The sequence below is a fragment of the Amblyomma mixtum genome, chromosome 4 (genome assembly GCF_055824585.1).
Source record: "Amblyomma mixtum isolate Tamu chromosome 4, ASM5582458v1, whole genome shotgun sequence".
Taxonomy (NCBI): domain Eukaryota; kingdom Metazoa; phylum Arthropoda; class Arachnida; order Ixodida; family Ixodidae; genus Amblyomma; species Amblyomma mixtum.
Window position 1 is genome coordinate 95,006,380 of NC_143015.1, and position 24,660 is coordinate 95,031,039.

The 24,660-nt window shown below is 49.7% G+C and overlaps 1 protein-coding gene across 1 annotated transcript in view; it reads right to left on the reverse strand.

Moving 5' to 3' along the window:
- The window catches only part of LOC149347481 (uncharacterized), a 76,546-nt gene that overhangs the window by 20,833 nt on the left and 31,053 nt on the right, over positions 1–24,660 (reverse strand). Inside the window, exons 7-13 of the mRNA XM_089541586.1 lie at positions 17,563–17,660; positions 13,383–13,626; positions 11,493–11,588; positions 10,708–10,800; positions 4,844–4,848; positions 2,400–2,458; positions 41–92 (exon numbers count right to left, since the gene is read on the reverse strand). Coding sequence (XP_089397712.1) covers positions 41–92; positions 2,400–2,458; positions 4,844–4,848; positions 10,708–10,800; positions 11,493–11,588; positions 13,383–13,626; positions 17,563–17,660 — 647 coding nt within the window. The remainder of the gene's footprint in view (positions 1–40; positions 93–2,399; positions 2,459–4,843; positions 4,849–10,707; positions 10,801–11,492; positions 11,589–13,382; positions 13,627–17,562; positions 17,661–24,660) is intronic.

Here is a 24,660-nt window from a genome sequence, read left to right on the forward strand (position 1 = left end):
AGCGCGTGCTCGTGGTTGCACGTATCGTCCGCGTACTTACAGCTTGCTTTCGGTGTCTATGTATGCCCACGTGAACACAGCATAGGGAACATCTGCGAATAGTAGCACACACAGCCTTTGTGAGATGAGGTTGCCGACGGCGTAGCACTTCTGCTAAGCATCAAGCAAACTTAGGCGCTAACACTCCGAGCTATCACGGGACACGCAGCAATATCCAATATCCATGAAGCGGACAACTAACAACACCATGAACGCCGAGGAAGCAAGTGATTAGTGAAGTAAAAGGAGATGAAATGATTACACCTATAAGGCACTTTGTACTATACAATAGTGGGCATTGCGAATTGAGAGCTTTTCCTGGGAGCGTGGAGCGCCCTGCAGTGATTTAATCTTTTCATGCAAATTTAATATCCCTCATATGCTAAGCAGGATGTTTTTTTATGTTAGCTAGTAAACACATTAAATAGTGTTTCTAAAAAATGTGAGCCTGGTAGAACGTTCCCCGTCATTTACCGGCTGACAGATTTTGTCATCCGTAATAATATTTTTGTGCGCGTTTCTGGCCTGATGTGCATCTCTGAATTCAACAATATGAATCCCCTTATCCCTCTAATATACTCCTTAGCCAAAACCTGGTCATTGGATATTAATTTCAAAGGTTTGTAATGTTTTGTAAAGAATTTTGCAAATGCACGTGAAACAATCACCGTTGATGTTTTCAGTTGAAACACAGTCTAATTGTTGTCGTTAATGCCTGCATAAGCTCCTTAGACGGGAAAATAACATTCCGGAAGAGGAATAGCAAGCGGCACCAGGAATGCTTAGAGAAGGCTATGAATCGACCTAACCCGGGAGAGCAAAGGAAAAAAAAAATAACCCTTGTGTTCTGCTTTTATTTGGGCTGCGGAGAACGTAACTGCGTAAACGCGGCTTCCTACCATTAGATGAAAAGAGCTGGAAAGTTGGACTTTCAATCACTCTGACGATAGCTGAAAGAGCTCACTTAAAATGAGAATCAAAACTTGTTTTAAAGCGAACTACCTCTGTCGCAATTACTTTTTTGACAGCTAGTAAAATGGGCCCATAACCGCTTCCTGACCATTCCACATCACTTTAAGGCATGTAACTGACATCAGGGCTCCGCTCACAGAGGTATCTCAGCGGCTTTCGGATCTGGATGCACGTGCCACTGAACGCAGAACTTTGCATTTGCAGCTCAACGGGCACGCTGTGTCGACATTTTACATAGTGGGTGGACAACCATAGCAGGTGAATCTGAGCTACACTGGCGTGGCACTCTGTAGTGTGTGCTGTTTTCCATACTCTGCGCTGTAAACCGACATCATAGATGACACGATAACAACTAAGTATTTAATCAGCTAGTTTTAAGCGGATGCATCACGCGCCATCGCAAAAAAACAAAAACAATATGAGGCCGCAGAAAGTCTGCCGTCGCAAACTGCAATGCGCCTCCGGGTTGAGAGGTAACACGACACACACACACACACACACACACACGCACACGCACACGCACACAAATGCTAAACTGCAGTAATGCCATGACAGAACGTTTGAAACAATGAAGACGTTAATTTGAAAGGGAGCTGCAAATATATTAAAGAGTAAATACTGTGTTTTCCACCCTTATGGCTCTGATTGAGAGCTTAGAGGCTGGAAGCGAGTCTATTCAACAAGCACTTGGTGCAGGAGCATGAGCCTCGCAACGGCCAATGAATGTCGCGGCGTTTAAATCGCAGAAAGGTTTCATACCGCCGAGTCAGCTGTCACTCTGAAAGTGCGACGTGGGCAGCATTTACTCAATGTGCTGCTTACTGTCTGAACAACTGAGACAGTTGGCTCAACTGCCATTTGAGGCGCCTTTGTTGCAGTGACCTTTCATCTATAGAGTATCGATTGAAATAAGAAATTAATTACTCATTACCTGCTCCCAAGCGCAGCCTTACGACTACAAAAAAATGACAATACAGCTTTCAAGGAAACTCCGCATATGAAAAAAAAAAAAAATAACGGGGCTTTTAGTTATCATTATGCGATGATAATAGGTTAGTATTAGGTTTTCTCTATGTTTTCAATAGCTTCTATTACTGCTATATTTTCTTCACATTCGAAGGTATTTGCTTAACTTTGCTGAGCAAACCCCGGCCCAATTTTGCTCGTGCCACTTGCTTCCACATTCCGGTCTCTCCCTTTCCACTACAAGTGGAGAGGAGGAGTATATGCTGGGGGATTCAATTAAACATATTAGAGTAGTACCAACTTAAAAGCTTTCGAAACGCTTATATGCGTTTGCATTTACAATATACCCGAGAGCACTGTTTGCTTCGTACTAGAGCTGCAAAGCGGCACCACCGACGAGAAGCTTAAAAGAAGAAACTTACAAATAGTATTAAGGCCGTGGAAGTATCGTGGCTCATGAGAGAAGGTGTTGATCGGCCACCTGAAAAACACGTCAGAAGAAAGGAGCCTTAAAGGAACCCTGAAATGATTTCGACGGGCATATTCAAGTGCAAGAGATGCGTCTTTGTGAGTATTCGAGTGAAATTTGAAAGGTCTTCGTAAAACCTATTATTTATAAATAATACTTGAAAATCGCTGCTCTCAGTAGCTCGCAATCGATTAGGGCGACACCTCACCGCCGTGCGTTCCCTACACTTATGACGTCAGTGGGTTGACTGGGCAGGCTTGAAGGCTGGCCCTTCTACACTATGATGTCATCGGGATATGGGACGCGCGATGAGGTGCGCACCTCTAATCGGTTGCGAGCTAATGCGAGCAGCGATTTAAAAAAAAATATTAATGAATTATAGGATTGCACGCAGAGCTTTCAAATTAGACTCGAATACCCACAAATACCTCCTCTGTACTGTCATTTCAAGGCCCCTTCAAACTGAGAGAAGCCGGAACGCCGAAGTGACCCTGTTCACAAGCACGGTGAAACACTGAAAGCCCTTATTCTGCAGAATAAATTATAAATTGTGGGGTTTTAAAGGAACCCTGAAAAAGTTTGACGGCCATGTTCTAATGCAACAAATCTGCACAGGTGGCTTTAACGCAGTAGAGTTAAGGAGCTCGTGTAGCAGAAGATCTGCCGTCGTCCTTCGCGTCGGTGTCGTTGATCGCGAGAAAAAACTGCTCGAAAAATGCCCAGAGATTACCTGCACTCTAAACACTAATACGCATATATGGGACTATAGAGCACAACTCACTCCCTTTTTACCCCTTTCTGTTTCGAGTAGGAAACCTAGGTCACGTGACCTTGTGGCATGACGTCACGTGTCCTTGTGGACAAACTGCCAACGAGATTGTGAGTCCAATTAATGATTCGTTGCGAGAGGTTGCTCGGGAAGAGCAACCTGGGTATTTTGATGCAACAGAAACTTGGTTCAGGCTTAGCTGGTTGGAAGTTCTTGTATGCATAGCGCTAGACAGACGAAGACCACAGAGAATACAATGAGGAGTTATGCGGTGACGTCATCACGAGGTCATGTGGTTGTCACGTTACGAACCCCTCGATGAGTCCGGATTTCCTTAACGCGCCAACGACGCCGGGTTCACCATTGAACTAAAACCTTAACTCTCTTGAGTAAAAAAAAAAGAAGCAGAAGCAAGCACGGGATCAACGTGAAGGGTGAGGGAAACGGCATCAAAGAAAGAAAAGTTGAGCTGGTGATATATCATGTGCATAGAATAATATCAACAGAAAGAAATAAAAAACAAATTACGCGAGGCAAATAGATCCTGTGGTTTTGACGCCCGAGAACGAAGTAGAATCCTGCAACTTTGTCGAAAATTTGCCCAGTTTGCTTTATTTCATGATTTATTACCATTTGAAATAAACCGATATTTATTTATTTATTCGATGATAAGTCTACCTGTGGTGTTAAAAAGGAGATAATCTATTCTTGCTAAAATGACTGCAACAAGAAAGAGATAGTCCCGGATTTCCGCATACCGCCCTATTTTTCTGTTACTACACTTGGGGCAGCATGATTAGAGCACTATGAATGCAGGTTTCAATGAAAGGCTATAGAAAGGTCATACTGTAAACAGCCGGGAAGGTTTATTTTCACTCGGCAGTCTTTCTTAAATATTTACATAAATAAATTTAATGTAATTTAAATATTTAAATAATTAAATTATGCCATCGACATGACAACATCACTCCGCGCTCCTCCTGAGGCCCCCGTGCGCAATAGAAACTTTCGACTCCGCTTCTCCAAGAACGAACAATGACGTCACAATGACGTCACAATAACTCACAGCGCCCCTGGTGGCCCCCGCGAGAAGTGGTAAGCTTCCGTTCTCTCAAGCTGCTCAAGGCCTCCGCCGCCTTATACTATGGCGACGACCGCGACGATGCTGGCTTTTCCGAAGTTTCTTTGACAGCCTCCCAACAACGTGAACTGAAACGAACGAGCTAAAGCCATTTGAACAGGCTTTAAATGAAACCAAATTTTCATCTTAGCCTCAACCCAAATAAAATCTGAACCGAAGCTTGGACACCCGTGTCCACGGCTTTGCTTCGGCATTGAAGACAAGTGCCGTGAGCATACATGACAAGATAAACTGTGATCCTTGACAAAGACGTCGACAGGACGTCACGTCCCTGGGATGTCCAGTGCATACCTTCAGGGCAGATTGCATGGCTTAAGTAACGGCAGACTCACTGAAAAACCTCCGGCCTAACTGTAGTGCCGTTCGTCCTTCACGCATTCAGTACTTCTGGTAAAAATAGAGTGCTTGTTCAAAGAGCGGTGCCCAACATTAAAATAAAGGAGTTGCGCTTTTACGGGCTTCCACACGTCGTGGCGGGTATACTCACGCTTTCTGCAGGGCAAACAGTGACGCTGAGTATGAGCTCATGATGCTTTCCCAGGCACGTAGTCTAACTCCGTTCAGTTTTGTTCCCTGCATTTAGTAAAACAAAAGGCGAGAAACGACTTTTTTAGCTTGACTCTGCTTTGCGGCCTGGCTCCGAGAAGTGCCAGTTCATTTGGTTTTCTTGCCACGATTTTCTTGTTTTTTGTGTTTTGTTTTGTTCTGTTTTTTTTTTCGCTGTTGTTAGTTCTGTCCGCTGTGCAGTGATGTCCTTTGCCGCTTTTTGCTTGGAGGAAGTCGATCGGTGCGTACAATGCATGTGAAGACATGCAGCGGGAATGTGTGGGTCCGGCCGGGGTCCGATACTCCGAATGCGGTGAGGGTGGCCCCCTCCCCCCCCCCCCCCCCCCCAACAAGCCACCGTTTACTCCCGCTCTCGAATTCTTTGTCTGTGTAGCTCGATCTCTGCTTGTACTTCTGTAGCGAGAGATACATTACCCGCAGAAACGCCGTTTCACTGTGGGCCTTCGGCGCCACTTCTGCGCATGCGCGAGGTGCCGAGTGATGTCACAGCCGCGCAGCTGGTGCGCCGCGCCACTCGCCTCCGACCGAGTTGTTGTTGTTGTTGTTGAAAACTTTTATTGTCCAACAGATAAGGACCACACCACCTGGGCCGCTCAGTCTCACCCCCCTTTGCGGGGGAGGGGACTTTATGAGCGGCCCAGCCGCACGGGATGGTCGCAGTCGATGCTGGCTGGGTTGGTTTCGCCGGCAGCCTCTTCTGCCAGTTGAGAAGCCGCCGAGTGACGTCACAGATGCCGACGCCGCTCGCCTCTGACCGGGAGATGATGGTGATGTGGCGGTGGCGTAACAGGGATACACTGTACCTCTCGCTACGTATATTCTGGCACAGCTGAGCTAAGCCACTGCCATTTTTTTTGCATTGCTTCGTTTAATCGCGGAATATTTTATATGCGTATGCACCTGTTTTCGCTTATAGCGCCCGGCGACGCTATAAAGCGCCGGCGCTAAGATCGGCGTTACAGCGCGCGCTAGAAAGAGAATAAAGTCGGACAGCGCGTGCTCGTGGCGCACGCCCGGCACGGGCAGTCCGGAACTAGAAGCCTGCCACGCTGGTCGTCTCTGTCTGGTGCTCCGCTGCGACCCCGCTAATACCTCAACAGTGGTGACTCCGGCCTAAGACATGACCGACCCCAGCAACCTACCGCCCTCAGGCGGCCTTCCGCCTGACGCTACCTTGCGCCCACGGGACGTCGCAGCTCTCCAGCTCCGCCTACCAACATTCTGGCCCAAGTGTCCGCAGACCTGGTTCGCCCAAGTGGAAGCCGTCTTCCATCTGCACCACGTCACCTCGGAGGCATCTCGGTATCGTCATTTACTTTCCAACCTGCCTTCTGAGGTGGCTCAAGAGGTAGCGGACATCATCGCTGCACCCTTGGGCGATACCCCGTACCAGCGACTAAAGCAGGGCATCCTGGCCCGCACCACGGCGTCAGAGAGTGCGCGCCTCCAGCAGCTGCTCACCTACGAAGAGCTTGGAGACCGCCGCCCCTCACAGTTACTCAATAGTATGCGGCAGCTCCTGGGCGAAACCAATGCAGACCCGAATGGCGCACTGTTGCGGCAGCTCTTCCTACAACGCTTGCCGCAGTCGACCCGCATCGTCTTGGCTGCTGCGGGCGACTTGACCCTTGACCGGCTCGCCCAGCTCGCTGATCGAGTCCACGACGCGACTTCTCCTTCCGTCGCCGCCCTCTCTTCTCCACCGGAGGCCTCCGTCATTTCACGGTTAGAGGCCCGGATCGATCAGCTGGCCGCTTCTATCGATGCCCTTCGGACGTCCTCTCATGCCCCGCACGGTTTATCATCAACACCTCGCCGCCGTTCGTCTTCCCCGAGTGGTCCGCACTCGTCCAGTCCTCGCCGTCCGCGTCTCTGCTGGTATCACCGAACTTTCCAGCACAACGCTCGCCGCTGCACTCCACCATGCAACTGGTCGGGAAACGCGCAGCGAGATCACTGACGGCGGCGTGTGACCTCGCTCTTCAACCTGGCCGCCTTTTCGTCGTCATGGATCGCATTTCTGGCCTGCGCTTCCTCATCGACACTGGTGCCGAAGTCAGCGTACTGCCGGCCTCCAAAGCAGACCGTGCTTCCAAGTCACATGGACCTACTCTTCGTGCGGCCAACTCAACCTCCATCGCAACGTATGGTCTCCGATCCCTCACTCTGGACATTGGCCTACGGCGCACGTTTCGATGGGTCTTCATCGTCGCCGATGTACATCAACCCATCCTCGGTTCCGACTTCCTGACGCATTTTGATCTGGACGTCAGCATGCGTCACCATCGTCTCATCGACAGCAAGACGCGCCTTTCCATCACTGGCGTTATATCAACTGTCGCTTCCACTGGAATCCGAACTCTGCTTCCGTCATGCCCGTATGCTCAAGTCCTCGCAGACTTTCCCGAGGTCACGAAGCCTTGTAATCTACATCAGCCACCCAAGCACGGTATCACCCACCACATTGTCACGCGTGGTCCACCTGTCGCAGCTCGCCCGCGCCGCCTCTTCGGTGAGCGTCTGGCTATTGCAAAACGGGAATTCGACCACATGCTCCAGTTGGGTATTATTCGCCCTTCATCCAGTAGTTGGGCCTCACCACTCCATCTGGTGCCCAAGAAAGAACCGGGTGACTGGAGTCCGTGTGGCGACTACCGGGCTCTCAACGCTCACACGGTCCACGACAGCTATCCCCTTCCACACATCCAAGACTTCACTGGACATCTGGATGGCTGCAAGATCTTTAGTAAAGTGGACCTTGTCAAGGCGTACCACCAAATCCCTGTTGAGCCGGCCGATATTCCGAAGACGGCCATCACTACACCCTTCGGACTGTTTGAGTACGTGCGCATGCCTTTTGGGCTACGCAACGCAGCTCAAACTTTCCAAAGATTCATCGCTGAAGTGACGCGTGGTCTCCCGGCGGTATTCGCCTACATCGATGACATCCTCGTCGCGAGTCGTACTCCACAGGACCACGAGCGTCACCTCCGGGAACTCTTTCAACGCCTCCAAGAGTTTGGCTTGGTCGTCAATGCCCAGAAATGTGTCTTCGGCTCTTCTGAGCTCGAGTTCTTGGGCCACCACATCTCGGCGCTGGGAATTCGTCCATTGCCTTCTCACGTGCAGGCCGTTAAGGACTTCCCAGCACCAACAACCCTACGCAAGCTCCGTGAGTTCCTGGGCCTAGTGAATTTTTCACGGCGCTTTATCCCACACTGCGCCGAGCTTCTTCACCCCTTGACTGACCTTCTCCGCACCACGAAGTCCTCATCCTCTGCGATTTCCTGGTCTCCCGAAGCTCAGGCCGCTTTCACGGCTGCCAAACAAGCCCTCGCCGATTCAGTCGTCCTCATCCACCCTCGGACTTCCGCGCCCACTCGCATCATGGTGGATGCTTCCAGCGTGGCCATTGGCGCGGTTCTCCAGCAGAAGATTGACTCCGAGTGGCACCCACTGGGTTTCTTCTCTCGGAAGCTCCAGCCTGCTGAGACTCGCTACAGCGTATTTGGCCGTGAGCTGCTTGCTATCTACTCCACGACCCAGCACTATCGCCACTTCTTGGAGGGCCAGCCGTTTTACGTTCTCACGGACCATAAGCCTCTGGTGTATGCCGTACGAACTCTTCGAAGTACGTCGCCCTTGAACCTCGTCAGCTGGCCTACATATCGGAGTTCACAACCGATATTCGACATATCAAGGGCACCGACAACGAGGCAGCTGATGCACTTTCACGCATTTCCACCATCGGCGTGTCTCCACCTGCTGTGGACTGGCCCTCCCTGGCGCGGGCACAGCTTGAAGACCCTGAGCTGCACGCCCTGCGTGACCACCCTCGAGCACTCCGTCTGCAGCTCGTGCCTCATCCGTTTGTGCCCGGATCACTCTGGTGCGACATATCATCGGCTCTACCGCGACCGTTCGTCCCGGAGGCCTTTCGTCGTGCCATTTTCCATTCCCTTCACGACATCTGCCATCCTAGCATTCGGGCCACGCAGCGCCTCGTTACCCAGCGGTACGTCTGGCCGAACATTAACACCGACGTTCGCCAGTGGGCCCGCTCGTGCCTTGCTTGCCAGTCCACCAAAGTGACACGCCATACCAAGACTCCCCCTCAGTCTTTCCTGCCGCCTGGATCACGCTTTGACCATATCCATCTCGACCTGGTTGGACCGCTTCCCCCCTCTCAGGGCTACAAGTATATTCTGACGATGGTCGACCGCTTCACCCGTTGGCCCGAGGCCGTGCCCATTCCGGACATTACTGCGGAAACAGTTGCCAGAGCCTTCGTTTCGACGTGGGTTTCCCGCTTCGGCTGTCCCGGCATTGTTACCACGGATCGCGGCCGCCAGTTCGAATGCGCCCTCTTCACTTCGCTCACCCGGCTACTCGGCACTAAACACTGCCGCACCACATCATACCATCCCTGTGCCAACGGCATGGTCGAGCGGTTCCATCGCCAGCTCAAGGCTGCCCTTACTGCGCGCCTGGATCGCGAGCACTGGGTAGACCACCTCCCTATGGTGCTCCTAGGCCTACGCGCCGTCCTGCGTCGTGACCTTGGCTGTTCGGCGGCCGAACTCGTCTTCGGTACCTCCCTGCGGCTTCCCGGCGACTTGTTCGTACCTTCGGCTCCCTCGTCCCAACCCCTGCAATACCTTCACCGCCTACACGACTGTCTCCAGCACCTGCGCCCAGTGCCGCCTCGCTCAACTGCCCATCAAGTCTTTGTGCACCCGGACCTTGCTTCCTCGACGCACGTTTTTCTCAGGCGAGACGCTGTAAAGGCGCCTCTTACCCCTTCATACGATGGCCCGTACCGCGTCCTCACCCGGACGACAAAGTCAGCGACAATCCTGCTCGATGGTCGTCAAGAGGTCGTCTCCCTCGACCGACTCAAACCAGCGTACCTCGAGACACCTCCCCAGGAGCTCCCCTCAGATTTTGCCGGCCCACCTGCAGACCTGCTTGCCGCTGTGGCTAATCCATCTCTGCCCCGTCGGCGCGTACATTTCGCCGTTCCGTCTAGGCGGGGGCCCTATAGCGCCCGGCGACGCTATAAAGCGCCGGCGCTAAGATCGGCGTTACAGCGCGCGCTAGAAAGAGAATAAAGTCGGACAGCGCGTGCTCGTGGCGCACGCCCGGCACGGGCAGTCCGGAACTAGAAGCCTGCCACGCTGGTCGTCTCTGTCTGGTGCTCCGCTGCGACCCCGCTAATACCTCAACACGCTCATTACACCCTTGTGTAAAGCCTTAGGTGAAACATTTGCTTAGGTGTATTTGCAGTGACATCGAAATAACTGCGGGCATTAGCATTTCCCATCGTTTTTCAGAAATACGCACTGCAATTCACTAGATTATTTTCTCTGTAGATATGGCACGTGTGGGCGAAGCGTTTAACTAGAACGAAAAACTATTTCAGCCTATAGCGAGGTTGTTAACTTTGCGATCATCCCCGATCTTAAGCCTGCAGTCGGCATGCAAAGCAAGGAGGCGATTAGCGAGCGAATTTTTCGTGATTTGTGCAGCGGCCTCCGTGCCGCCTCTGCCCTATGCCGCTGGGAGATTGCACTATGTGGTCTTAGTACTTATGAGGAGGCCTGTAGCCCCTGTGAGGTTGAAAGCGTGTGCAAGGAGACTGCAACGGTAATGGCAAGCTTACAGGTCGAAGTTTATACCTTTCTATCTGCAAAGTGCTGTGTGTCTGTGGTGCTTTCAGTAAGCGGAATATTGCTCCAACGCTATAATATCACAAGGTTATGCGACTGGCGAATCCACACTCACCGAACCTGTAGTGACCATAAAGGTGTGGTCCTCGCTGGGGCCAGGATCTTTCAGAGAACCAGGGTAGAAGAGCTTGAACTCGATTCGATCCAGCTGCGCCAGCAATAAGTTGCGTGAAAAGCTGCACATTATCATCATCATTGTAATTATCATCATCAGCTTACCTAAGTGAACTGCTGAACAAAGCCTTCTCCCAATGTCCATCCGATTCACCCTAACCTGTGCTACCTGCGGCAAACTTATCTCCGCGTTGAAACCCCGCAATGCGAAAAAGGGGAATTTTAATGTCTAAACAAGAAAATAGCCGCTTACGGCATGAGATATCACTGCGTCACGGGAGACTCGCCACCTTTGTTAACGACGAGAGAAGAACCACTACTTCATGACGTAATGAAGAAAGATCGACGGACATGATTATATTTCGCGCTCTTGTCAAGACTTATTCCTTGAGGAGAAGGACGTCTTGAGTTAGCAGATGGGGACGGAAGCCGAACATCGTCTTGGGCAGCGGATCCTTCCTTACCTCTGAGACCGCAAGGCTAAGAGAAATCAGCCAACGATGGCGACATCTATATTTCGTTTCTCGACTTCCTCTAGCTTATAATGTCCGCGTTTTCGTTACCTGTAACAAACAGCGTGTTACAGATAAAGGACAAAATAAACTTCTCTTTAAGCGTTAATGCATTCTTCCATTAAAAACCTGCTGCGCACTATGGAACGAAGCGCGGGCGACTTGTTTGTTTACTTAATCTCTGTAGCCCGTTCTGCGCTCTGAGGTCACTCACCAGCTCGGAAGCGGCGTTTATGTCTGCGGTGCTCAATGCCGAGTCGAAGAAAAACGTTTTCAGCACCACCACCAAGTTTTTCATGGCTTGTAGGGCCTGCGAACCGAAAGGTGATAACATTACCTCCGTGCAATAGTAGACCACAGGTTCACCCTCTAACGCGACGCAAACCGCGAATGATACATCAAACTGCTCATTAGAGCGATTGTTTTAGTCGTTGCTTGTAAAATATCCACCGTGACAGTACTGTACAGCCCCGCTGCGGTGGCTCAGTGGTTACGGCCATGATTATACTTTGTGCTCTTGTCAAGTCTTATCCGGCCGCGGCGGCCGAATTTCGATGCAGGCGAAATTCTAGAGGCCCGTGTACTGTGCGATGTCAGAGCACGTTAAAGAAGCCCAGGTGGTCAAAAATTTCTGGAGCCCTTCACTACGGCGTCCCTCATAGCCTGAGTCGCTTCGGGACGGTAAACCGCAGTAAACCAGTGAACCAATCAGTACTGTACAAACTGAATTTTCCGACAAGGAAATATTTCTGGAGTAGTAAGCTGCTCCGGATGAAGAGGCAGTAATGCTCAAATGTTTTTTTGGAGTTCAAAAGCGACCTAGGCTATAAGGGACGTCGTAGTGAAGGGATCCTCAAATTTTGACCACCTGGGGTTCTTTAACGTGCACTGCACTGCACTGCACATGGGCCTCTAGCATTTCGCCTCCATCGGAATGCTAGCCCCGTGGTCGGGATCGAACCCACGTTTTTCGGGTCACCAGCCGAGCACCATAACCACTGAGCCACCGTGGTGGCTAAAGTTTACCTCTGCATCTTCTCTTATTTGTAAAGTGCGATAGCATTGTACCGTCTTTCTGCTGTAAAATCGCAGTTCTGTGAACATGTGACTTCAAAACACTCCTGGTGACCGCATAAATCAGGGTACCAAACGGCGGAGCCCGCTCTCCTTTTTCACTTGATAGCTGGGTTCCGGCTGAGCTAAATCAAGGACATCTCCACTGAGCCCGGAACAACCGCTCTCACACGCTCGGAGGATGAAACGGTATCCTTGTGTATGTGACAGGAACACGTTTGTTTCATGTTTTGACCTACTGTAATTTAAAAGCGGTGTTCTCAGTGAAAGTAGAGCCTTTGTCATTACAACGGGGTAATATCAATAAATGTATAAATTCGTCATCAGTATTGCTTTAAGTCGGACGAACCACCAAAAAAGTACCCCTCTAACCGTCGCCTGTCATGTAGTGGCACTCAGTATACCCGAGGCCTGGTGCCGTGTCTCTCTTACAAAAATTTATTTAGAAAGTCTATAGATTGTCCATATACTTCTGTCTATAAAGTCTATAGACTGCCTTTAGACAAATTATAGAGAATAGTCAACAGGCAATACAGATCATTTACAAAGCCTGTAGACAATTTATAGATTTATGGCCTCGCACTTTTAGTAGACTTTTGTCCATAGAATGTCTATAGACTATGGACAGACATAAAGGCTATAGACTGTCGATAGACAAATGGTAGAGAAAAGTTAACAGGCAATAGAAATCATTTAGACAGCTTGTAGAAAATGTACAGATTTATGGCCACGCACTTTTCGTAGACTTTTGTCTATAGAATGTATATAGACTATGGTTAGACATAAACGCTATACACTGTCGATAGACAAATCGTAGAGAATACTCAACAGGCAATACAAATCATTTAGACAGCTTGCAGACAATCTATAGATTTATGGCCACGCACTTTTCGTAGTCTTTTGTCTATAGAATGTCCGTAGACTATGGACAGACAAGAATAAATATCTATAGGAAGGCAATAGATTCTATAAGAAGTCCATCGACTTTCTATAGACCATTTGTATAAGGGCTGGGCGCAAAGAAGCGTACGTTTTCCTGCGAAATAGGCGGCAGGTCGCTGCGCTGAAGTGTGTGTGCCAGGCGCAGGTTGCCCAGGTAGTAGGAGCGCAACACGGGCTCCAGAAGGTCGATGCAGCGAATCTCGGGGGGAGGCGGCTTGTTCACCATCTTCATGTAACGGTAGTGAATGCGGGCCAGAGGTGTGGCTTTCCTGCCGGCCAACGACAGAGATTGCAGCGTCCACATGATGTAGTATATCTTAAGGTCGTCCTCCCTGCAGGAAAATTAGTCAGCTCAAGCGCAATACATTTAAGGGGTCCAGAAACACAATCTTAGTTGACTGTTTTGCCTGTTGATCGCATACAGTGAGTTACAATGGTGCTATTAGCGCCGGTAATACCGCGTATATTCCGTTTTTTAATATTTTAATGTCCTCCCAAAAACAAATTCGTGGCTCTGAAGGTGTCCCCACACAGGGGCGAGTTTTAGCAGCGGATATGACATCACTTGGCGCGAGCTGATGATTGGACAAACAGCAAATATACTGCAAATTTTGTGAATAAATAGAGACACATTTTATCACCTGTCTGCGTTTTATATTAGATCAACAAAAACAACTTGTTCGCCTTGGATAAACGCCCTGCAAAGCAACTAAAATAAATATACACCACCAGGGGCTCTGGCATGGAAACGACGCTGCCAGTCTCAGCGAGAACGAGTTACAGAGAGCAGGCAACAATGGAGTGCAAACTTCCGCGACGTTCTCTGGCAGGCTCTTTTGATTGGTTACGCCAGGTGCCGTAATTGGGAGAGCGAAATAGGAGTGGGAAGCCCCGCCAACATCGAGTTGAGGGCAGCGTTTTGTTTGCTTGTATTTTGAAATTTCTTCATTGAGTAACTCCCGTTCCTGTGCATCGATTCCTGTAATTCTTTTAAGTCAGCATCTGTGTGACATAAAGAACCCACCTGAAGTATAGCCGGTATTCCCCCAGGCAGTGTTTCGCAGCCCCTTTAAGCTGCACATCGCCATTGAAATGAGGCAGCCTCATTACACAGGCGCATGTGCACCGCTGAACTCTTCTTACTTCCATGACTTTCCCATCCTTGAAGACAGTAGCTTGCCGTTCACAGAGACACTGACACTAAAACCTACCCCCGATCGGCTTTCAAATTTTTTGTGAGGAAATAAGGAACACTTAACTTTGCCACTCCCAATGTGCCACACCTCAATGTGCCACACCTCAATGTGCCACACCTCAATGTGCCACACCTCAATGTGCCACACCTCAATGGGCCACACCCAATGTGCCACACCTCAAGCACGCCGTTAGGCACAGGAAGGAGTGAAAGAAGAAAGAGAAAAGGATGTGCCGTAGGAGAGGGCTATGGATGATTTTCGACAATTGGGGAATCTCTAACAAGCATTGGCATACACACTAGAAAAGCAGCTAGCGCGTTCATGAGTGCATAGTGGAGTATAAAAGTTTCGTTCAGCTTGGGGCTCTTGCTGTACTTTTTCTCCACTGCAGCACCTTGTAGAAACTTGTATAACAAACTGCAAAACATTTTAGCTTCGTTCTCCTCCAATGCGGCAATGATAGCTTCCCAGCATCATGTTTCGTAATGCACAGAAACATATGGAAGGGCGCAGCTAAAATTGGTTTATTTGCTTATTAAACTAATCATGGGCGCACATATTGCAGCCCGTAGGAAGAGTACACCATAAATACCGCCATGCTGGTGCAAATGAAGTAAGTTAACGGTCATCGGAGCAAAGGCAAGCGCAGGAGAGTGTTCCTATTTTCGCGTTCACCAATGGGAAATTCTTAGTGCAATTATTTCATGGCTTAAAGAAAATTGATTACAAAGTAAAAGAGCGTCTCATAGCCTGAGTCGCTTTGGGACGTCAAACCCCATAAATCAAAGCAGAAGAAAAAACAAACATGCCATCGGTGGGAGCTCAACCCCCGACCTCCGAATACAACAGAGCTACGGCCGCGGCTGTCTAATCTTCTTCTTTCGGGGGTATCTCTCTGACGCGTAACCAAACCTTGCGAGTTAGGTCACACTAATAATTACACTACTTATTTAAATACATGTTTTTGTATTTACCGTAATTATAGTAACTAATTAGACTGACAACTCCAGGTGGTCGAAATTTCCGGAACCCTTCACTACGGCGTTCCTCATGGCCTGAGTCGCTTTGGGACGTTAAATCCCCCTAAAGCCTAATAGTAACTGCAAAATTATTTTGCATTTATGAACATCGCACACAAAAGAGAAACCTTCCCTTGTGTTTGTCTCAGCACTGATGACCGTTGAATTCCTTGATTTGTAAGTTATAACGTGCCACACTTTTGTCTACCATTTCTCTTCAGTAGCTTAACGAGGGTCTTCTTTCTGGCAGTCTTGATGCCATAGGTAGCGTAAGCGGGTTCTCTCATAGCTTCCGCCTTCTCCGTTCAATTCCATTCCACGCGACACTCGCGATAATGCAAACTGTACTACGTCCGCTGCTACGGAAGTGGGTGGCGCTGGTGAACACACTCAAGGTTGCAAGCAAGACAAAAAATTCAGGGGGCACTTTTGCTCTCTGAAGTGCTGCAAAGCGAAAGCCTTTCCTGGCGCACTGTTTGACATTGACTGCGACACTGTTTGTGCTGTACTAGTGCTTTATTTGACTACACATTACAACTACACACTTTGACTGCCGACTTTGCTCCTTCAGCACGACTCTCTCTCTGCTTCGATGAGTTCGATTGTACCCATGGCTCTGTTCGCAGTAATGAGGTATGTAATGTGGTCACCCACGGACGCCTTACGTCCCCTGTCGGAGCGGACGACAACTATTTAATTAGTTGTCTGCTCCAAAAGGGAGCGTCAGGCATCAGTGGGTGACCTCATTACTTCGAATCCGCGCACTCTGGCGTCATAACCATTACGACCAACCGAAAAGCGTGACGCCTCTGCTGACAACCTTCTGTCGACAACGATGAGGCATTAAAGGCTTTCGCCTTAAAGATAGCCCCAAAGCAGAAGATTGGACAGCCGCCGCCATAGCTCAGTTGTACGTCAGCAAAACCTGCTCACCGAGCTGATACATGTGATATATGCAAATGTCGGCGCCGGCTCCGTCATAGCTGATGCCTGCTACTGCATCCAACAGTCCGAATATGGCGGCTAATGAACCAACTATTGCAAAGAAACTGACGCAAACACACATAAAAGTTGCAAAAGAAGCTGAGTCAAATGTGAAATCTAATATTATCGCATCCCACTCTTAATGTGACTAAAGCTTGCATGTAAAATTGATAGTAACTGTCAAAACCAAGCAACTGTATCTTGGAACGTACAGTCGGGGAAAAAAGTCTCCGGACCATGTGTTCCGTCAAGGAAGATGATATCTCTGTTATTAAGCGCCGGCTGACGACTTGTGAAGGTGACAGAACATGGTTCTGACTTTCACCTCCAGGAGGGCGGTCTTCAGCTGCCGGCTTATATATATAATTGAGCTCTTGGCTTCGTTTACGAAACTTGTGGTCCAGAGACTTTTGTCCCCGACTGTACATGGAGGTGAAGTAAATTTCCCGGTAAGTATAGCAATTAATGCAATCATGAACTGTCACTACATAGGGAAGCTTATTTACTACAATGTGCACATATGTGTATATCAGGTGCGAGCCGATTAAGGCTTATCTGCGCGCTCCTATATCATTCACAGCTTGCCAATGAATGCACATTTTCATGATATCCGCGAGATGTCTACGCACTTTCACATCGAGTTACATTTATGTTCAAGCAATTCGCTAGAATTCACGTTGCATTCCATTATGTCGACAGCAGAGCAAAACTTCAGAGAGTCCGCACAAATGCAGTGTGCTACTCTAAAATGAAACAAAAAATCTCAATGCACGCAAGGCCGCTTGTGTTTACTGTTTAAATGAAAGGTTTATGGTTTATGTGGGTTTGACGTCCCAAAGCGACTCAGGCTATGAGGAACGCCGTAGTGGAGGGCTCCGGATGATTTCTACCGCCTAGGGTTCTTTAACGTGCACTGACATCGCACAGTACACGGGCCTCTAGCATTTTGCCTGCATCGAAATACGACCACCGCGGCCGGGATCGAACCCGCGTCTTTGGGGACAGCAGCCGAACACCATAACCACTGAGCCACCGCGGCTGCTGCTGTTGAAATGAAAGGTCCACTTACGTCATCTTATTTAACATCGTAGTGAACTCCTGGAAGAAATTTTTGTCGGCCCAGATGTACTTTTTATTGGGGCAGTAGGGAGGTTCCGATTTCATTATCTGGATTGAAAACAGCAACATTGCAATAAGTCACCTTAGCTTTGCTATTATTGGAGGCATCAAGTACCTTAGAGCGACAGGCTCGGGGCTCGAAATTGTTAAAAAAAAAAAGTGAGCCCATCATAGCTGTTATCTGAAGCGCATTTCTTAAAGGAATGGAGGCACAAAATTTTTCGCATTGTGGTTTTTGCGCTAAAATGATGCGTACGACATTAGCAAATATGGCTCCCCACGACGAATTCGCCAGCGCTCAGTAAATAATTAGCGATTGAATTTTTTTTTCATGTGTACTTTCAGCTTCGGTTTCAGTGACCAGACGATGGTTGCGACGTCGCGAGTATGAGATCACGTGAGGCATACAAAAACTGCTATATATACAGCCACGGCTTTGTCGTTTGAATTAATTCAAATTCTAAACTGCTCCAGAAGCCAGAACGACAACAAGTGTACAAAGGGCTATTATATCGCAGTTTTTGTATGCATTTCGTGATGCGGTGTTCAGGTGTGACGTCACGACCGTCTTTCGGTTGCTGAAACGAAAGTGCATTCCAGTTATAAGTTAGGCACTAAACGTAGGCGAATCTAACGCGGTGATTCATGTTTACTTAAGTCTTACGCATCATTAGAAAGCAAAAATACACTAAGAAAATTTTGTTGTCCGTACCCTTGAAAGGATTAACTGAGGATAATTTTAAGTTGGCCTGTATCGGTGTTTATCCGCGCCCTAAAGACAGAATCTGCTTTCGTTGAACACGGAGCTTTTATCAGATAGAAAAAAGAACGAACATAAAACGCAGACATCGTGCCGTCAATTAGTTGACAAGCAAACTGCAATGATGTCAGTACTTTTCTTCAGTTGCCAATTTCGCAGGCTAGGCCACATCGTACTTAACATTCCAGCGGTTATAACGAAGCTCCTCTGGTTACTAGCGTTACAAGTTTGAATCTGCAGTGGCATGAAAAAATAGCCCGTTGCGAATTCAGATTTTCCGCCTGTTAAATGCTTCCTTTCCTGTCTAACAAATAGGAACACAGTTACAAACCCAGTCGACAAAAACGACAGAACTGTGTCAAAAATACGACGAAATGTTTTGTAGTTTTGCCGTAACGACATAATTTTCTGTTGTATTTTTCTATTGCACTGTAGTTTTTTGTGTGTATATTTTTGAAGTCTGTAATTCTGTAGTACATTTACTGCAGTAATGACACAGATTTCTGTTGTTACTGCAAGCTTTCAGTCAAAAACATCACAAAAACTCTGTTTTGATGACAGAAATTTTTGTTGTGTTTTTCGACTGGGAAGAGTCAAAAATTTGTTTGAATAAGAAAACAAACCGGATAGGGATTTCCCTCAGTGTCCCCTTAAAGTGGTACGCGTACAATAAATTAATATAAATCCCTGCAGCAACAACAAGTGTTTAGCAAAATAAACCAGTAACATTCCAAGAACAATTCGTAGAACAGAAAGCGTCGTTTATAATAAAGGAGTAATTACTCATTGGCATCCACCCGAGCGCAGCCATACGGCTACAAAGGAAAGCTATGCAGCTTTCTCAGAAACTTCGTAGTTAAAGAAAAATTCTTCCTGGTCCGGGGTTCGAACCCGGGACCACCGCTTCACCGGAGCAGTCGCTCTACCAAATTAGTTAACCGGGACGGCAAGCTTATGGTAGGGCGAGAGCGAATTGATCACTAACTCGAAGTGGGAGCTGTGTTGGTCAAATGTTTTAGGGGAATCCCCCAAGGTGGAGTAGATTTGTAATCAAGGAGTAATTACTCATTGACATCCACCCGAGCGCAGCCAATGAGTAATTACTTCCTTATTACAAATCTACTCCACCTTGGGGGATTCTCCTAAACATTTAACCACCAAAGCGTCTTTTACTAATGGCGTAGTTGTTTGTCCGGAAATAACCACGGGGGGTTACCCTAGGTGACAGCGCAAACGTACGATGCGAGCACACGTATGCTGGGGATTCTCACAAACCCATGTAAATTCCAGGGAACTCGCAGCCCATTGCTGAGGTAATTTTTGGAAATACGATAAAGCCATACGCGCATCCCAACCATGACGCTTGCCTGAGCTCCGAGAACATTGCCAAGGATAATCCAGGAGTCAAAAAAGTAGTCTGCGGCACCCCCCCCCCCCCCTCTTCCCCTCCGCTTTGTAGCCTGTGAAGGTAGCTCCAACATTAACTGGAATGGGCACTGTCGTGCCGGCGCCCACATTTCGCTGGCGGGCCTGTCTAAACCAGCGCTGCGCGTCCGCCGGCGCTCAAAGCAGGCCCAGACTTCTCGGACAAGTCGCGACATGCAGCGTGACTCATCCAGCCAGGCCGGCGCCGACACGGACCCTTCCTCCTCTCCTCCTCTCCGTCGGTGCGAACTCCTCCGCCGCTCGCTGGCTCTCGACCATTGGTCTAATTTGAACGGTGGCCAGTGATTGGAGGATTTGAACGGCTGGCTGCCGTAACCGTTTCCAGTGGCTTTAAAAGCGGAGCCGCGCTGAACCCGAGCAGCAGACGGGCAGCAGAAGAGCCATCACGCCGGAGCTACGCTCGCCGCCGGGGCCGCTCTTCTTCTTTGTGCTAGCCCGTGGTGCTCTTGGCCCTTGTATCATGTAAAAGCCCTTGTACATACTGTACATAAAGTTCATTTGACTCACCGTCGCCTCGACCGTTTCTTGGCTCGGACACTCAGTCCTAATAGTGGTGGCAGCGGTGGGATCGACCGGCGTCAGCTACCTCGGCGCGGTGAGTGCCTGATGTTTTCCCCTCAATTCGCCAGACTGCTCTAGCACACGTGATTGTAGTCTAGAGTAGGGCTGTGTGTGTTGCACTGGAGAGAGCTTTGCTGTTTCGAGCCAAGTCGGAGTGCTTTGAAACGAAAGCTGGTGCAGAGGGAGTAAACGAGGCGTTTTTGGAAAGAATTACTTGCGCGTGTCATACTAGTAGCGCTATAGTAGTGAACGGCAAGGGAATTCTAAGAAAAGGGCAAACTACAAGAAGCTACTGTGCGCGATGGAGAACTTCAAAGTGAAGGAACTCATCGAAATTTGTGAAGAGTTGGGCATTGATTTGGGCCCCGCAAAACAAAAGCATGCGATTCTTGAGATCATGCGGAAAGAGGATGTAACGGCTGAGGAAGCCAATGAGGCCTGGGAAGAGATCACAGAACGCCGTGAGCGCGAAGAGGCAGAAAAACAGAAGCAGCTTGAGACAAAACGGCGTGCTCGCGTCAGGAAACTGAGGGGCCTCGAGCTTGAAGCGCACGAGATGAGTTTCGAGAGATATGAAACATTATCCGTTCTGAATGAGACTAATAGTCGGCAGCCGAGAGACAGGCCACGGCCCTTCGTGATCGCCGAGGATATGGCGAAATATCTGGCGGAGTTCGAGCGCGTCTGCGAGAGAAAGCGCGTTGAGCGGAATGGTTGGGCACAGAAGTTGGTAGCCCTGCTTTCTAGCGAAACGTATGACGTTGTGAAGCGCCTGTTGGACGACGGCTTGGCGGACTACGATGAGCTGAAAAGCTTCTTACTGACGAGATATAACGTGTCACCGCTGGACCTTCGCCAAAGGTACCTGCGAGAGAATAGCACCCCATCGTTTAACGATTTTCCCTACCAGTTTAAAGCCGACATTTTAGAGTGGCTCGAAAATGCTGAAGGGTCGGAAGATCGTGACACAGAGGTAGAATGCGTCGCTGTAGAGCAGAACTGCCAATGCGGCACAGAGGAACGTAGTCCGTACTTGGCAGATGAAACTGCTGCGGTAACAGTGGGAATTGCCCCGCATTCGCCAACCGAGAAAACATCTATACCATCGGATAACGTAGTCACAGCATCGGACGATGCACTTACAGAGGTCTCGCCCATTGAAATTGTGGCGGAGTTACCGGAAGGCGGATCTCCTAGCTTGTCGAAAGCAGGAGAAATTGCCGAACAGGGCAGAGAGGACGTCCGTCTGGACATTAATGAAAACGCCTGCGCCGACGCAAGCGAAGTAAACGAGGACGGCACACCGTGTTGTGCAGCGCGTTCGGCAGAACTGCAGAAACCCGACACTTACGATCAACGGAAGCAGGCGCATGTAGAGTTTGCGGACGCTGAGTCGTGCGTTAGTGTTTCTGGCGAGGAATGCGAAACGAGTCCCGTGCTTTCGCGCTGCTCTGAGCTTTGCGACATTCCAGAAAGCAGCTGCAGTAGCGGGAACACCGCGACTGAGTGCAGAGCCGACCCTCATCCGAAACTGGCTGAAACGCGTCAGGAGCATGACGAGAGCTGCGTGTCAGCAGTAAAGTCAGTAGAAAACACTGGTTCGTCTGCGCCTGAAGAAACTAAGGGGCTGGACGACAGTGGAGAACAGAACGTTCCAGACGACATAGGGGCGGTAGACGTCATTCCGTCCGAGAAAGATGAGGACGAATGGGCACTCGTAGAGGCTGACGAGGAAGAACGCAGTTTGGAGGACGCTAGTAAAGGCGCTAAAGACAGGCCTGATCTAGGTAGCACATATGAATCAGCTGACAATCAAAGCGACGTTGTCAGAGAGCAGAAACTTAGGCGACGGAAGCAGAATGTGCTTTCACAGGCGAAAGTGAAAGGAAAGCTCACGATAAAAAGCTGCAACCGGAAGGAAAGGCACCGCCAGTTCAGGAATGTGAGCTATCGCCACAAGGTGATAGCGAAACAAGAGAAACAGTGCTGCCGTCGAAAGGAGAGGAAAGGCAAACTCAAGAGAGAGAGATGTCACCGAAAGGCGATGAAAGGCTGGCAAAAGAAAGAGTGGTGCCGCCAAAAGATGAAAGGCAGGCATAAGAAAGACGGGCGCTGCCGAAAAGAGAGAAAGGGCAAGCGCGTGGAGACGGGTTGCCACCATCGGAAGCGCCAACGTCGCCGGCAAAATGACTCTAGTAAAGTCAGTCACGTTGTTAGCCCTGAAAATAGAGTCAGAATCATAGCTAACGAAGTGTTCGAGGCGTCGCTATCGCGCAAAGCGAAGCGCATCAGTGTGTCGAGGCACATAGATCTAAGCAGTAGAATAAACTGCAAAAAGAAATCGTACAAACATTCGCGCGGAAAAGTGCACCAAGGCAGCAAACCGAGATTCAAGAGAGCGCTGCCCGCGAGGCGAAAAATTAAGGAGCGGGACAAGTGTGAATCTTGCCGCCAGCGCCGAGAGAGCAAGACGCGCAAAGGCACGTGCTCTCATGCGGGCTCTCGCTTTCCGCTGCATTCACGGGAGAAACCGCGCTCCCATAGAAAGCGGCACGCGCGCGGAAGGAAAGCGCGTGTACGGCTCAAAGAGCGAAAGATTGTACGAGGCCGCAGTGACAGGGGCAAGGAAATTTGCAAGAAACCGTCTAAGCGCCCGGCCAAGTACGGTTATCGCGATGGGAAGCTGCGTGTCAGGATAGCGCTCTCCAGTACGCGTAAAATCAACAGGCTGGGTAGAGGCGAACCACACATCGAGCGGAAAGGCAAACGGGTGCGCGAGAAAGTCAAGACTCGTGCAAGGTCTGACTTGCCCCCACGAACAGAGAGAAAGAAAGAACGGTCCCATCGGAAGCGTTGCGCACTCGCTATGGGACGTCGCGACTGGCGCGCGAAGCGCAAAGAAAGGGACAAGTCGCAAGTCAGTGAAAGCGAATCTTTCTCGTTTTGTACCGCCCGTAGAAACTGGAAAGACAAGTACAGAGAGAAAGGAAAGCGCGTCTACCACGAAAGAGGCAGAGACATTAGCTTCCACGGTAGTAGAAAGAGAGAGAAAAGCGCAGCACAGCGAAAGAGGCAGAGTCACTAGTTTCCGCTGTAGCGGGTGTCGTTTACCGTCCGTTAGAAGCGAGGAAAACGCGAACGTAGACGCACTAAGCCGTGTGTTCTAAGCAAGGCTGGCTTCGCCTCCTCGTGACCTACGTTTTGTCTCTTCGCGAACAGCTGTTAAGTTCGCTCGCAGATCGGGGAAAAATTGATATCCTCATTTGTGGCCTCAGCTTAGTGTTCTCCTGGCCGAGTGATCTCAAGAGAGCAAATTTATTTTGCATTCATTTCATTCCGAGTGTTTCATGTGTTTGACACTTTGTTTGAGTTAATTACTGTAAAGTTCTTGTATCCCACATGTGTCTCTTGTAGAAGAGGGAACAAAAAGGGGACACAAAATATAGCCAGCAGAGTTTTTGTGACTTGAAGTCTGGTGTTTTGACGGGTGACGGAGGGCACTTGCTCGTGTTGGGTGTTGCCTGTTGTCGGTCGGCTCTTGGCAACATGCAGAATGATCAACGACCGATGCTGAGAAGCAAGCTCTTCCGAAGGACCGAGCGAAGCTGATCTAGTCACCTGGGCGACTAAGCTGCGGAGCAGTGACCCTGTCCTGACGAGCGGGACCCGTTCTCGGAAAGGAGCCTGGAGCTACCTGCGGCTGAACACCGGACGAGAACTTGGAGGAGCCTGGCGTACGAGCGCGCCCCGCATCCGAGCCACGCGGAAGTAGCTCATCTTCGTGGCGCATTGTCTGGCGGCGGTGGTGCTGTCGTGCCGGCGCCCACATTTCGCTGGCGGGCCTGTCTAAACCAGCGCTGCGCGTCCGCCGGCGCTCAAAGCAGGCCCAGACTTCTCGGACAAGTCGCGACATGCAGCGTGACTCATCCAGCCAGGCCGGCGCCGACACGGACCCTTCCTCCTCTCCTCCTCTCCGTCGGTGCGAACTCCTCCGCCGCTCGCTGGCTCTCGACCATTGGTCTAATTTGAACGGTGGCCAGTGATTGGAGGATTTGAACGGCTGGCTGCCGTAACCGTTTCCAGTGGCTTTAAAAGCGGAGCCGCGCTGAACCCGAGCAGCAGACGGGCAGCAGAAGAGCCATCACGCCGGAGCTACGCTCGCCGCCGGGGCCGCTCTTCTTCTTTGTGCTAGCCCGTGGTGCTCTTGGCCCTTGTATCATGTAAAAGCCCTTGTACATACTGTACATAAAGTTCATTTGACTCACCGTCGCCTCGACCGTT